This window comes from Oncorhynchus mykiss, chromosome 6 (genome assembly GCF_057628025.1).
Source record: "Oncorhynchus mykiss isolate SJ-2025 chromosome 6, ASM5762802v1, whole genome shotgun sequence".
NCBI lineage: Eukaryota > Metazoa > Chordata > Actinopteri > Salmoniformes > Salmonidae > Oncorhynchus > Oncorhynchus mykiss.
Genome location: NC_143027.1, coordinates 23,240,562 through 23,256,283, shown reverse-complemented (window position 1 = coordinate 23,256,283; position 15,722 = coordinate 23,240,562). Strand labels below are relative to the sequence as shown.

Below are 15,722 nucleotides of genomic sequence, written 5' to 3'. Positions count from 1 at the left end.
AACAAATAAATAAATGCAAGCTTTACGCTATCCGGTGTCGTTGGGACGTCCATACCATAAGCCCTGACACCTATCCTAACCTTAACCTTTTTAAATGTTAACTTCAATTGGGTAGCGTCAGTTGGGACGTCCCAAGGATTCGGTTGAGACTTTCCCAAGAAAAGTGCACCGTTTTTAAACCTATTTCTACCATCTTTGTTTACATCTGTCTTAACGTTACATACATTTTTTGTAGGCCTAAACTTATACTAGGCCACCAGAGAGAATTTGTCATTGTAGAAAGCCAGCATTGACCTATTTTCCTATGCTTTTGTGCATGTTGACACCAACTTAGCATTGAGAAACGATCAAGCTGAAGCACTCATTTTGATTTGATTGATTTTAAGCATCAATAACTACTGCCAGAAAAAATTACATTAGAATATGATATTTTCCCTGTGTGTGAGCACTCCAAAAACTGAGACTAATTTGTAATGCCTAAAGTGGTAACAAAAAACACAACACACATAGGATCTTATTCAATAATGTATTGGATGATGGTTTCATACATATGTGAATCCAAGACTTGGTATATTTTTGTCCATTCCTTAACAGCTTCCAATGCCTTGAAACATGATGAGATGTTAGCCGTTTGAACACCTCATCTGTATTAACAGGTTTTAATTACAATAATTTTGACAGGAGAGGTGACGCCAGAGCACATATTGTTAAACAACATTTGGAATCCCTTTATGATCAAACCCAAATCTCATAGGTAATTCAGTAAAACAATTACATCCTTGCTTACCCAAGTACTCAACCACTTTACACCTTTTAGTGACAGAGGTCTATGACCATCAAATCACAATCTATCAACAAGGCCAGAAAAATCATGAGGCTTAATTGATATGGGATAAAAAGTCATTTCTAAATGTCTGCTTTTTACTTAGGGATTTGGGATAGAACATTTCAGAGGGACTTTGTTTAGTCTGGTTTTCATTCAATTCACCATCTTATTCACACATGACTAAACCAGTCTTGCGAATACTACAAAGAGTCAATTCAGTCAGTTGAATATATAACACATTGTGTCTGTCACAAAAATTGCCAATTGCAACATGCATGGTTTCACCAGTGTAAAAAGGGATAAGTGCTGATTCAATGTCAATGCGCCAGAACAATAATACAAAACAGTCTATTCCCCTTTTAAGTGATCAGTATGAAATTGCATGCAAAATTCAAACAGTTAAATTAGGTTTATGTGAATATGTAAAAGTCCATAAGGGTCTGTGTAAATCAATTCCATTTTCAGCCATGTATTTGTCAATTCTTCTGTGTAAGACGATGAGATCTCATACAAGAAATGTTACTTCTAAGTACTCCCATACACAGTATCACTGATATAGAAAATGAGTTGTAAAAATAAAGGAGAGTTCATCATAGATTAATATAGGATATCCAGATTCCCCATTTCATCCTTAGAGGTATACAGTGTCATTCTGAAGTGTCAAGCACATACTGTATCTGCTCAGCAAGTATGGAAGAGTCAGTTCTGTCAGGATGTCAGCAATTTTATACTTTTACCTCTCCCTGTTTGCTTCACAAAAAACACTATATTAAATGACCTAACATTGTCATTGTACCAATGGATTACAAAATAGCCTGCCATTTCTCTCAAAAAACAACCATTAGTTTTCCATGTGCATTCCCATAGTTAAAACTTCCATAATCCCATATAACATATGGCAGAACCATTCTGTCTACTGATTATTCTGTTATTATATTCATTAATTATTGTGTTTGCCAGTTATGAAAGCGACTGGTTCAGTAAAGCTTTAAGAAGCAAGACTACCCTGAGAGAAGGTCTAAAACATGGGCAAGCTTGCCAGACCAGAACTGGCTCATATGGGTTTTAGTTAAAGGGATAGTTCCCCAAAATAACAAAATGACATATTGGTTTCCTTACCCTGTAAGCAGTCTACGGACAAGGTTCGGCTGCAACCTATGCTTTGGTTTAGTTGTTTGGATGGGATTTATTTCTTTTTAGCATTTTTCTGGCATCATGTCCAAATTATCTGAAAATATCTCAAATTGATTGTGAAGCTCAACAAAAAGTTGTCACGTGCACAAGTATAGTGAAATTGCTGCTTATAGATGATTTGAACATGATGTGCGAAAATGCTAATATCGGTAACATGACTTGAATAGGATTTGTGCCACAAATGCTAAAAGGTTAACATTTGATAACAGTGCCAGGGAAATAAAGCCAAAGCATGGATTACTGTCATTCCTTGTCCGTAGACTGGTTTCCTTACCCTGTAAGCAATATCATTTTGTAATTTGGAAGAATGATCCCTTTAATAAATCTGTACACTATATTTCGATATAGGCAGCACATTTTGTTCAATAACATAAGATATAATTTTCAGTAAATGTGTAATATTTATATATCTATACATATACAATCCAAATCCTCTGAACTAGTTAGACAGTGTTTACTACCAATTTCAACGATACAGTAAAGGCAAAGACTCACTTGTGGACACTAAAAATTACATTTCTTGAATCCTCACAATTATTTAAATCTAAGTGCTGTAAGTAGTTCATACACAAGGTATTGAAGACCTATTAAAATGGTTGAGTACAAAACAGAAGGAAAATACAGAAGATTATAACAAACTGCAAGCATGACAAAACTAATATATTCAATACAGTAGTGGCCAGCGGCAAGGATAATGAGACAATCAATTCCGTTTTGTGTCATAGAATGTACATTCTAACTGAATTCAATGTAGTCAAATGTTGGTCATACTGTATCATGTTCTTTCCATCAGGATTCATTTGCATGCTTTCAGATTTTTAATCCAGTCAGACAGAGCCAAACAGAGGGACTTGTCAGTGCTCTATAGTGCATTATTTCTTTCTACAGTATGTTTCCACCATGTAATCAAACCAGAGTTGTTTGAATGACTCAAGACTGTGTTTGCCCACTGAGCTAAGAACAAGATCATGAATGCAGGAGGAACAGCATGAGTCTCTGAAAGGACAGAATTAGGATGGAGAGAAAGGGAGCAGAGGATGAAGCATGTTGTCCTTTGTAATCCAAGAGCAGGGGTTCTCAATGCACATGTTTGCCTGAGACTCCTCACTAGAAGATTATCAGGTTCCATTGTTGTCTGAGACATCACTCAAACATATCTTAATCCATTTATTCAAAGGTTGGAAGGTCATGAGTGTGAATAACAACACAATCATGGCATGATCTGCATCAACAAAAACTGAGGTAACCAGGTGTGCATTGGCCCGTTATAGTCTGAAACCAGTGATTTAGAGGACGAGAGCAGTCTGAAATAAATCATGTAAACTGTGCTCATGTGTAGTGAGTTTCATTTACTGCCTAGTAAACCTCAATGATACAAAATAAATACAAAATACACTAAATAGATTCTACATTTCCTTTCTTATTTTTTGCAGATGTTTTTTTTTTCCTCACAAATGTTTGCTCAAGTATATCACAGGTGACTAACTATAGAGGATAACAGGGTCAGTGAAGTACCATGCTACATCAGGTTCAGAAGGCTATTGCAGACAATTCTACAACATGTACAACCACACTTTATATGTTTGTTACAAATGTTTCAAAACATACAACCAAGAAACCAGGTACATACGAGATGTTGAATATTTAGAGTCTTAAAGGACTATCTCTCAGTCAGTAGTAGAATTTCACGGTACTTGACTTAAACAGTCCCGTCTTACAGACAAAATCTGAAAAATTGCTATTCAAAAAGTAGCAAATTTGGTCAGTCTCTTTTTAAATAATTATAGTGCTTTTGATGGCTTAAGACAGGGGTCTTTTTTAATCTCACCCAGTGGCAATCTACACAACTTCAGTGTACATTTCATGACACCATAGCTGCAAAAGTCTTTACGTCAGAGTCCATTCGGTAAAACAACAGCTAGTGCTGTTACATATATTTCAAAGTAGTATCCATTATCAAAAAACCTAAAACACATTTATAAATATTTTTTATTTTCTAAAAGTCCTCTAAGGGAATTTTTCTGTAAGAGTTTAGCTCTGGTTCCCCCGGTTTTCCGAAAGGGATATTTATTTAGTGTGATCAGACAGGGAGCACAGGCGTTGAGGAGCCAGGCTCCACTCCATGTGCTCAGGAAGCTTCTCTTTGAGAGTCTCCCATGTGCGGTGCGATTCAGCAGGACTGAGGAAATGTCGAGGGAGGGAGGGGCCTAAAACTCCCACTCCAGGGTTTCCTCCCGGTTAGCTGCTCTTTCCAGCCTATGGATGATATTGTTGAGGTTGGCCATTTTCTCAGTGCGTCTCTGAACACTCTTGTTGGGCTTGGGGCTCTGGATGGGAGGCAGGGGATTAGGGTCCAGGCTGTGGTTGGTGCTTGTGGTGGGTGGGTTGGGCAGGGATGGGGAGATGGGTGTAGACGAAGACGGGACAGGGGAGACAGACATCATGAGGCCGGGTGAGGAGGCAGCGGAGGGGGAGTTGAGGGAGACCTCTAGGCTGCTGCGACAGGGCTCCGATGATGCCTTGAAGCTGACTGGGTCTACAAAAGACTTGCTGGAGTTGTCACCCTCGTGCCTGGACTGGTTGGCTCTCTGGGGGCCATCTATGGAGAGCTCCCCATGGAAGAGCTCCTGAGCCTGGCTACTCATCCCTTCTTCCTGCCTCAGGCTCTGAATATAGTGTGGAGCCAGGTGGGGCTCTTGGCAGCCGACCATCAGGTCCCCATGCTCCGTTTTCAACTGAGGGAACTGGACGCCCATAGAGAAACACTGGATCTTAGACTGTCCGTTGAAGCCCTCCCTCTCCTCCTCCTCTCCCTCACTGGCCTCCTGTTTGACATGAGGCAGTGTTGTGTTGGCGCTGAGGGGGAGGATGGGGTGGGGGGTGCGTCCAGTGGGGTGCAGCAGACCCCTCTCATCCCCGTCTGAGGTGGGGCTCTGTGTCACCGAGGGAGAGTAGCTATGGTGTTCTGCATCCGTGTCGTTGTCCTGGAGACCCTCCATGAGGACCTCCCGTCGCATCCTGGACCTGCTTAGAAAAACACAACAATCAAACAAACAGTTGGAAGGAGCCGTGTATTTCATTCATCCAAAACAAGCATTCAAATATTCTGTTAGTAATTCCATGTGCTATATTGATCAAATGTCATTATTCTAGTCCCTCTGGGGGTAGGGATCTGAAGCAATGTCTGACCTATAGTTGTGAAACCAGTTGATGACGGTATTGGTTTTGAGGTTGAGCTGGGAGGCCAGTATCTCAATGGTGTGCTGGGATGGGTATGGCTCCAGGAGATAGGCCTTCCTCAGAGCATCCTTCTCCTCAGCCCCCAGCACCACCCTGGGCTTCTTCACCTGGCTGTAGGGACACAGGTCTATGGAGACCAGGGCGGGGCTCACACACTCAGAGCTGGCGCTGGGAGAGTCACTATCTGAGCCGGTACTCAGCAGTCCATACCGCCGCTTCAGATAGGCTGGGAGGACAGAGAGAGAAAGAGTTAGAGAATTCAATGACAATGCACGGAATAACATGAATCAATACATCACACAGTATAGCTGCTGTACATACATCAATGGGTACACTCAGTGCTCTACTGTATATGAGCAGGTACAGCAAATACACATACTGCTAACCCTGATAACAGAACACCAGATACCATGCTGTAAATAGACCAACCTTTCTTCTCCATCTTCTTCATGTCCCTCAGCTTGTCCACATTGTGCGGGTCGTTGAGCCACAATTGCATGCGGACAAAAGGCTCCCTGCCTTTGAGGCTGAGTTTATGCCAGGGCTTGGGCCTGGAGAGCAGGTCTGACACTGAGCCCTGGGTGAGGCCCAGTATACTCTCCCCAAACAGCCGCTGGCCTAGAACACACACACAAACAAAAAGGTGTAAACACACACCTTAACACATTTCCCAAACAGAGCACACAAAGTAGATCTGTTTAAACACTGCTGACCTAGTAGACACATGACATAACTAAGACTCAGGGTTTTTCCTAGTCAGGTGGTCAGACCAAACCACAACACATATCAATAACTCACCAGAACATAGACACTCATTTCTAAAAACCCATATCAAGATACACTAACAGACTCACCTAGGTTGTTGTCTGTCAGTACCTCCTTGACTTTCTTGGTGATAGCGTATGTGTCCAACTCTGGGTACATGGCCACCAGCTCCTGGATGCCCAGCGGGGTGTGGGGCTGGTGAAGGGAAAGCAGACTGGGGGTGGACTTCCCTCCCTCTGGGTGAGGGTTCACCAGGCCCTCAGGCTGCTGGTTCTCCTTGCTGCTCTCCAGGGTCAGACTGACGGGCTCCACCAGCGGGCTGGGGTGGCTCTCCTCTGGGCTGGGGGGCAGGGAGGGCGACGACTGGGCCGTCGCTGGGCTTTTATCTATGGGCGGAAGTCACAAAACATCAGAGGGTAATATAATCAGTTAGAGAAACAGATAAAGAAGCAAAGAGACCTTATCCATTCAACTGATTGACCAGAACTTAAATGTATACAAACTATTACTTCTATTAAATAAATGTGTCCATGTTGCAATGTGATATGGAGTGGCCCACCTTGAGAGAGGCTCTGGCTGGGGAGCTGGTTGAGTCCTTGTCCCAGCTGATCCAGCAGCCACAGCTGCATGCGGATGAAGGGTTCCCTGCCTTTCTGGGTCAGCTTGCTCCAGGGTTTGGGCCGAGACAGCATGTCACTCACACTGCCCTGAGACAGACCCAGCACCTGGAGAGGACACCAGAAACAGGATAAGAGTCAGCAAGTAAAATAGAGTAAACAGGAGTAAATAGTAAAAAGTTATTTCTAATGTGAATATGAATCTCAAGGTGATAAAGATCTTGGGGAGAAAAGTTTGTCTAATTCATACACTCTTTTGCAAGACGAAAATCAGTTTGAGAACTATTTTAAATGTTGCATATCTACAACCACTAGAGGGCGGTAGTACACAACCTATACAATTAAATAAAGCTTTTGCTCTGGAATCATCTTTTACTTAAAAAGAAGCCTTGCTAATTACTTAGTTGTATGATGCTACAAGGCATAAAAGAGTCACAGAAAAACAATGCAAACCATTTTAGATGAAGCATGGACAGACAAATCAGGACGAAGTAAGGAAGTTAGTACAGCAAAGTAAAGTGAACACACCTTTTCACCAAAGATCCTCTGACAGATGCCATTCTTGGCCAGCTTCTCTTTGACCTGTCGGGTGAGTTCGATGGTGTCCACCTCGCGATACATGTACATCTCATACTGCTCCGGCGTCAGGGGCGGCACGGTGGGCTTCAGGGTGCGGGGGATATATGATGGGTAGTAGGCCAGGCCACGGCCAGTTGACTCTCCACTCACTGACACGTCTGACTCCACCTTCACCTCCACAGACTGCATCATCCCCGAGCCAGTGTCCTCCTCGGCCGCAGACGCCTCCTCACTGTTGGGCAGACACTCTCCGTTCTCCAACCGGGGCAGGGCCGAGGGGCCCGAGGACGAGGAAGAGGACAGGGAGGGAGACACTGAGGTGAAGGGCTGAGAGCTGCCACCCCCTACGCCGCCCACCATGCCTATGGGCCCCCGCTCCACGGACCAGTGTTGGTCGAAGTAAGTCCCTGCCTCGCCGATCTCTGACTTGACTTTACGGATGATGTTCTGAACGAAGGCGGCAGGGGAGAGGACACTGAGGGGGGTTTGGGGGCTGCTGATGGGGTTGGCCATGCACATAGTCACCGTGCCCCCCTCCTCCTGTTTGATGAAGGTGGGTAGGGGCAGGCCCTTGGAGGGCTCAGGGAGCCCCAGGCGCTTCACTTGGGGCCCAGCGCTGGTGGCAGAGGCCCTGCCACAGACCTCCATCTCCATCAGAGCCTGCTGCTGCGCCTGCATCTCCCTCCTGGCCTGCTCCAGGATGTTCTTGATGGTGTCGTCTGAGCTGCTGTCTGCTCCGTTACTGCTCCTGCCCGAGGGGCTGCCCAGGGACGACTTAATGTCACCTGCAGAGCGCACACACAGTCACAACACACCCACCGTTACACACAACTCTATGAATACATACTCCACACCAACTTCAAAAACTTTAACTGCCATCAAAACCAATTGCTGTCAAAATGTATACACCAAAATAATGATAATCTAAATGTCACCTGACCTAGCACAGTTGAATAAAGAGTAGATGTATAACCTGTTCCAGACCCACCTCCTCTCTGGGACTGGATCTCCTTCTTGGCCTGCTCCAAGATATTCTTGATGGCGTCGTCTGACCCAGTTTCAGGAGTTCGGATGCGAGGAGTGATGCTCCCTGCCACAGAGAGGGTAACAGAGAGAGAGAAAGGGGGTGAGTGGGATGGCTGATCAGAGAGCAGTTACAAGGCGTTGCTTTTGACTGGTAGATCAATGGCTGCCTTTGAGATCTTGGCATCTGAGGTTGCAGTATACGGCAAGTTCAACTTTCAAAAGCTCTGAAATCTGGGGAGAAAACAAAGTTTAAAAGTAACACAACAAACATGGGAGAGAAAGCCATGAAGAAGTTTGAGGTGCAGGCCAAGGAGATTAAAAGGTTGAACCGCAGAGAGGTCCAGAAACTACACCACCAGCCTTTCAAAACACACCACATGAGAGACGAGTGGGCAATACTGCTCTATCCCTCAGCACTAATAAAATCCTGAAATGAAAACACTGCTACCGCAATACATCTGCAGACAACCTTCCGTTTTAGCACATTAAATGCTTTTAAATGAATGCCTGCAATTCTTTCAGTCTAGAAAGTGAGTTTTCATGGCTGGGTATTTCCAGTATTTCCTGACACACCCAGTGATCTGCTGTTATATCTGTGGTTCAGGATGACCACTGTCCAGTCCACTCACCTCTCTGTCGGACCTGGATGGTTCTGAGGGCCAGAATATTCTGTTCATCAGACAGGAACTGTTTCATCTTGATGAAGGGCTCCTTGCCTTTCACTGTCAGCTTCCTCCAGGGCTTGGGCCGGGCCAGGATCTCACTGACCGAGCCCTGTGATAGGCCCAGCACGTAGTGACCAAACACACGCTGGCCAATGTTGTGCTTCAGCAGCTGCTCTTTGATCTGGAAGGCAATATCTGCTGTCTCCAACTGGTCATCATCGCCTGCAGTGGAGCTCCCACTCTCTGATTGGTCACTGGGCAGGCCAGCCTCAATCCCCCCAGTTCCTGCAGGTCCCTGATTGGTTGACATTAGGGCGGCTTTGGCTGCGTACAGGGCGGTGGGGAAGGCCATGATGGGGCTGCCGGCTTCCTTCTTGAAAAGTGGGGAGCAGAGGAGCTGCTTGTGGAGAACGTGGTCCACAGACAGCCTGCCCCCTGAGCAGGGGGACACAGAAAAGGGGCGGGGGAGGTCGTAGCTAGAGGACGAGACTTCCATGGTGGGAGGACCAGGGCTGGCCGAGGTACGCACATCCACCTGGGAGACTGAGAAGAAGGACCCTGTGGGCCTGCCCCCCTCTCTGCCTGACTCCTCCGATTGGTCCTCATCTGTAGACACAGACACACTCAGTTTGACAGCACTTTCACAGCCACTGGGGTTAAAGCTGCATAGAACCAACACCGACACTACGTGAAGCTTACATACACTGTTTAGTCTCGGGTCTATAAACTACAAAACAGCTTTCAAGAACTACAATTAGTAGTCATAGACATACCAGCTGACTTGGAAGGCAAGTCGAGACTGACTCCCTGATCTACAAATAACCTTGCATCATAAATAACTACTGCATATGATTTGTAGATCAGTCAGTCACAATTTACCCATGATACATCACGGTTTTGATGCCCTCGAACGTGGCCATAGACACTGTTGCCTCACCATTGTTGTGTAAGACTCTGGCCTTATCCATCAGGTATTTGTGAGAGGGAAGAAAGGCCTCTTTGTCCAGCAAAAGAGCCTCTGCAGCCTTGGCAGATTCCTGGTGACACATACACACACAGGCTGTTAAATTCCGATGTATCAATTATAGTGGCTGTAGAAATCCTTACAATGGATGCTGCTCACTAAAGCATTCAATGGCCCTGCTGTACTTTTCCTTCCTTGACCGCAGTGGAACATTAAGAGGAAAACAAAAGTATATTTTGAAACAAACTACTCTGTTTAATACTGGGCTATGAACAACAACGCAATACACAGCAGACCGTTAGTAAATATCTCACCTGGGATGAGCTACCATTTGCTGAGGCCAACTTCATTACCTTCAGGATACTAGAGGGGGAAAAAAAAACAGTATGAATGTTATAGTGTTCCTGTATATAAGACGGTGTAAAACATTTAGTAGTCTCTTATCAAGCACTGTGGGTCACCTGAGATCTGTTTTAATCTCGTCATAGTCCATCTGGGATTGCAGTTTAGTTTCTAATCTCTGAAACAGTCAAAGAGAGGAAGCATATTTCACAAAACTCCACTAACAAGAAGGTACCTCTTGCCATTTGAGTGTGTGCAATAGAACATACCTCAATAGCTTCTGTTTTATAGGCCAGCTGGTGTTCCAGCGATATGATCTGATTGGCTGAGGTGTCCTGGACTTCCTGTAGTGCGAACTGCAGTCTCTGTACATTCTCCAACAGCCTGAGGATCTCACGGTCTTTAGCAATCAGCTTAGCCTCCAACTTGGATGACAACACACCACCCTTCTCATCCCTCTCCTAAGGGGAAGAAAGGCAGGGTGTGAGAGAAAGAAAGTCAAAGAGTAAAAGACGCTGAAGGGTAAGTTAATGAAAAGGCGAAAATTCTAATATTCTGCTATCCAGAATTCACACACTTAAAAGATCCATGACGTGAAGCTTGACTTGGCTCCCTGTCAATGAATTTGAAGGGGAAGAAATCGAGGAACACATTGATCTAAAGAGGAAGTGGATGTGGTCTTGTCTTACCCCACTAGTGCCCTCTGGTGGATTATAGCTGCCTGGGGTGGTGCTCCGGGCACTGGCCAGCTGCTCCTTTAGCCTTTCCACCTGCCTCTGGGCCATCTCCGCTTTCTACAACCAAACATCACAGAATAACAACTCACACAACAAAACACTGACACAACCAATCTGTCAGTCACTCAGCAGATATACAGATGAACTGGTCCTGAAGAGAACAGAAACACAAATTAGAGGACAGACCCTCAGCAAAAAAAGAAATAGAAGAGGGGTTGAGACAACACCCACCAGCAGAAGTGTGCATCTACCACTCCATTTTGCTGAGAGGACTGTTTAGTCAGCGCACTTTCTTCCCAAACTGTTTACCTGCTCTGTCACACTCAGGCTGCTAATTAATGATTCATTTTGAGAACATTTATCTAAGAGCTGCTGGCGGAGAGAGAGGGTAGGATAGAGAGCAAATGACAGAGCGAGCAAGTGAGAGAGAGAGCGAGAAGGAAATAGAGGAACAGGAGAGAGAGAGAGAGAGAGAGAGAGAGAGAGAGAGAGAGAGAGAGAGAGAGAGAGAGAGAGAGAGAGAGAGAGAGAGAAGAGAAATCACTAGGAAGGAAATATAGCAATCAAGGCAATGAGGTAAGTAAGAGCCCCAGCTCATGGCACTCCGACATCAATCGCGCTCGGCAGTCTCTCCTGTCCTCTACTGAGTGTTGCCGTGGAGCACCCACAGACGGGGGCCAGGTTTTTCTGTCTCTAATCACAGGGGCTCAGGGAGTGGGAGGCAGGGGAGGAGGCGGCATGGGGGCTGCAGGATGCAGGGTGTCTAATTAAAACAGGAGGCTTGATTACAGGAGTGATTACCTTAACGAATGAGCATCTCAATCAGAGGGCTGCCTACAGGACGGCAGGTCTCACTCACCTGGTTCGCCTTCTCAAGGTTCATCATGATCACGCTGACCTCCTCTACCCTGGAACACACACAGAACCAGCCAGTGGGTTACTGAGGGGGCTATCTCATAGTTTAGTATGATTTATACACCCTCCTTGACTTTTACACACTTTTCTTACATGATTCACAGTAAATCACACACTGACCCCGTCTTCACACAACATCAAGAAAGCATCCGTCCTCACATAGCGCCCTGGACTGCCTGTCTGACCCCTACTCAGAGTTCTTTGGAGATTGCATCCCAACATGCCTCCATACATCTAACAATCAGAAGTCTAATTTAAATAGCAGCTCAGCCAGATTATTCATGAGGTTTGTTTGAAGTTCAACAGTTTCTTTTTAGACACATGGGACTTGATTTTCAAAAGGTGGAGAAAAATGAATTAATGAGGATTGTGAGATTGATTAAAATATGCACATAGATTTCTGGAATTTTTCAGGACAAAGAAACCCCTTTCCGTTTCACTAAATGTGTTTTTGAGAGGAAATCAGAGATCTTGTTCACTATCAAACAAACTCTTTTCAAACCAACCATGTTCTTCCTCACCTCACTCTGCAACCACAGTGCCCTTCATCTCACTGCTGGTTATTATGGGCTTGCTTTAGGAAAATTAATGACACAAACAACTTAACTCATCACCCATTCTGAATAGTCACAAAGCATTGCTTTCCAACATTTTGTGTGGTTAACAACAGTTAGAACCCCAAATTCAAGACTTTTAAAATGCCCAATCATCCAATATTTCTCCATATTAATTAGTGGTAGTGTTGTGCTGGTGTACAGTCCAAGACTCATAGGGCTCTGGGCAGTGTCCAGGCCACGCCAATAAGCCTATGATAGATGGGACCACACTGACAGAAAAAGGTAAGAGGTGTCACATAGATTTAATGAACTTGTGCAGCATGGAAAAATGCTTTATATTGATTACCTGTTCAGATACTCAAAATCAGCCAAAGTAGCCAAATTACCCTAATTATCAACATCAAGGAAAAAGTCAGTGAGAGTAAGATGAGGTAAAGTTGGAATCACAGAGCCATGGGGATGAGTCCTGAGAGAGAGGTAGTGGTGATTATGGGCCAGGGGGTTGTGTATTTAGTATTCCTATTAGACTACTGCAGTCAGTTGAGGACAACACCCACTCATATGTCAACCCCTATAGGATGTATAACTCATTACCTATTCATTAACTACAAACCCAGCCATTCACAAATGAAGCACTGGCCCGGTGGCCCAAGCACCAACACACAACCATCCTTCCTCTTCCTCACAGGGAGCTAAAGAGCTGTCAGTGTGAACAGCTGCTGAACATGAGAGGGGAGTCAAATGGAAAATGTTTCAAATCAAGCAGAATGGATGGTGGTGGGTCTGGAAACTCCAGTTCAATTTCACCATGGATTAAGCCTGGGAGAAAATCCATTAGCACCGGCTCACTGTGCTCCGTCCGCAGCACAACCCAAACAAAGGTGTGTTTACTTTTAATGTGTATCGACATCCGTCATACAACTTCACATTCATTTCAACCGTTGAGCTGGATGCATTGCGCTCACAGATCCAGGACAAGGTAGAATATTTCTGGAGCAATCTTTAAATGGAGCCATCCTTCTTGAGGCGTGTCAAGGCTCTGGCTGCAGACAGAGGAGGCCAACACAGAGTCTCCCATCCATAGACCTGCATTAGTGGGTGAGTCACACCACGGTAACGTCCCAAATGGTTCCCTATATCAGGGATCATCAACTACATTCAGTAGAGGGACGATTGTTTTTCTTAAGCGGATGGTCGGGGGGACAGAACAATTTGTAAATCATTTTTACACTACAAATTGACCGCAAGAAGCCCAAACAGATATCATATTTGAAAAACATAATAATTTCAAACCTTGCTTACATTTGTATAATCACGTCTCTTCAAATCTAAAATCACCTAGAGCTTTTACAGTCTTTTATGTCCAACAATGAAAAATTGTGGGGCCAAATAAAAACACCTGTGGGATGCCAGTTGGGGAACCCTGCCCTATAATGTGCACTACCCGCCTAGGGCTCTGGGCAAAAGTAGTGAACTATAAGGAAATAGGGTGCCATTTCAGATGCAGCCTAGGTCTGTTTTTACAATGGCATTCTAAGGGTTCAGACTGGAAATGGGTACAGTACATTACAGTGGGGGAGTGACCATGTGTTGATTCGGGTAGAGCAAGCATGGCTAAAGAGAGACGGCTGAGCATAGTGGTGTATGCATAGGTGGGCTGAGTAGGGACATGCAGTAGTGTAGATGGAGAGACCATGAGAAAAGTGAAGGATTGCAATGGACATGTTAGAGAAGCAGCAGAGAGGACAGTATGGACATGTTAGAGAAGCAGCAGAGAGGACAGTATGGACATGTTAGAGAAGCAGCAGAGAGGACAGTATGGACATGTTAGAGAAGCAGCAGAGAGGACAGTATGGACATGTTAGAGAAGCAGCAGAGAGGACAGTATGGACATGTTAGAGAAGCAGCAGAGAGGACAGTATGGACATGTTAGAGAAGCAGCAGAGAGGACAGTATGGACATGTTAGAGAAGCAGCAGAGAGGACAGTATGGACATGTTAGAGAAGCAGCAGAGAGGACAGTATGGACATGTTAGAGAAGCAGCAGAGAGGACAATATGGACATAGAGTAGAGAGACAGCCAGGCTCTTACTTGTTGGCCTTCTCCTGGTCGTATTTACACCGCAGGTCCAGTAGGTCTGTCTGGGCTGTGCTCAGAGCTAGAAAGATAAAGGAAGGCCATTAGTCATGATGTCCTTTCGCCTCACAGTGTCCAGAAAGGACCATCGGACAAAAATACTCACATGAATGCAGCACTTTGATCCTCTCCTCGGCCTCACCCAGTCTGTCGGCCAGAGTGGTATCTGCGTCTTCGGCCTTCCTATGAGGAAGACACAATGTCTAAGATGACCACACTTTAATAGACTCTCAGGAATACAGCACACAATACTGCATTGCATTCTGTTTACATCTAGGTCTATTTTCATTGTACAGTATGACTGATGAGGGCTGTTCTAATTTGTGTCTGTATTATACACATCATACACAGGGGTTATTATACACAGGGGTGTGAAGGAGGCGAGGACCAGGCCTGTGTTTCTCACCCCTCTGCCTGACTCTGGATCTGGTGGTTCTGCTGAGGTGAGCATGTGGCTCTGCAGGCCTGTTTGCTTTTGGGAGTCATCACACAGGCGGTCCGGCTCGATGCCTCCACAGCTCCTGACGCTGCTGCTGGGCCGTCCTCTGTGTCGTCTGTGGAGAAGAGAAGGATAGGAGAGGGAGAGGAGTACAGATGAGAGCTGTAGTCATCTGAAGTGAGGGGCCACAGAGAGAGTGCATGGAACAGAGACATCCTTGTGCACTTGGGTTGGAAACGATTCAGGGAACAGAACAGAAAACCGGAAAATAACGTCATTTTTCAAGGACCAGAATCAGGAACAAAAGTGATCGATACCGTTCTGGAACAGAAACGTTATTTTAAAAGCATGGGAACAGGTTAATAACGTTATTTTTTACGAACATGTGATTTTTTCCCCAGTCACACAACAAATAATACACAACAAAGCACCTATGCAAATCCCTCACTCTGTCACTTAGAAACTTATTCAAGTGTCTGCCTGTCAGCTGAAAATCTTTGCCAGTGTTTGTGTGTGTAGGCTACCTGCCCCGCCAAAGCATAGTCTACTATAGCCTATTGACTTTACAAGCGTGATTCAGAAATTAGAGAGAGATTTTTAATAAGAGAAGAATGGATTGACTTTTTCAATGCTAGTTAAGGATACTATAGTTATTACGTTTCACATTGGATTTACTAATGACAAAAAGGTAAGACGTCGGGGAACAGTGAAACGAAACGA

At 44.9% G+C, this 15,722-nt stretch overlaps 1 protein-coding gene across 3 annotated transcripts in view; it reads right to left on the bottom strand.

Annotated features, from left to right (window-relative positions):
* Window positions 1–510: 510 nt before the first annotated feature.
* LOC110525518 (homeobox protein cut-like 2) overlaps window positions 511–15,722 on the bottom strand; it is a 116,796-nt gene continuing 101,584 nt past the window's right edge. The window contains exons 6-22 of one of the 3 annotated variants that reach the window (XM_036979644.2): window positions 14,970–15,117; window positions 14,670–14,746; window positions 14,519–14,585; window positions 11,815–11,863; window positions 10,908–11,012; window positions 10,488–10,679; window positions 10,338–10,396; window positions 10,191–10,239; window positions 9,850–9,949; window positions 8,877–9,518; window positions 8,210–8,311; window positions 7,171–8,006; window positions 6,585–6,750; window positions 6,115–6,411; window positions 5,690–5,878; window positions 5,210–5,486; window positions 511–5,047 (exon numbers count right to left, since the gene is read on the bottom strand). In XM_036979644.2, the coding sequence (XP_036835539.2) occupies window positions 4,228–5,047; window positions 5,210–5,486; window positions 5,690–5,878; window positions 6,115–6,411; window positions 6,585–6,750; window positions 7,171–8,006; window positions 8,210–8,311; window positions 8,877–9,518; window positions 9,850–9,949; window positions 10,191–10,239; window positions 10,338–10,396; window positions 10,488–10,679; window positions 10,908–11,012; window positions 11,815–11,863; window positions 14,519–14,585; window positions 14,670–14,746; window positions 14,970–15,117 (4,175 nt within the window). In that variant the 3' untranslated portion in view covers window positions 511–4,227. The other 2 variants (XM_036979645.2, XM_090237270.1) reach the window with 2 other exon arrangements.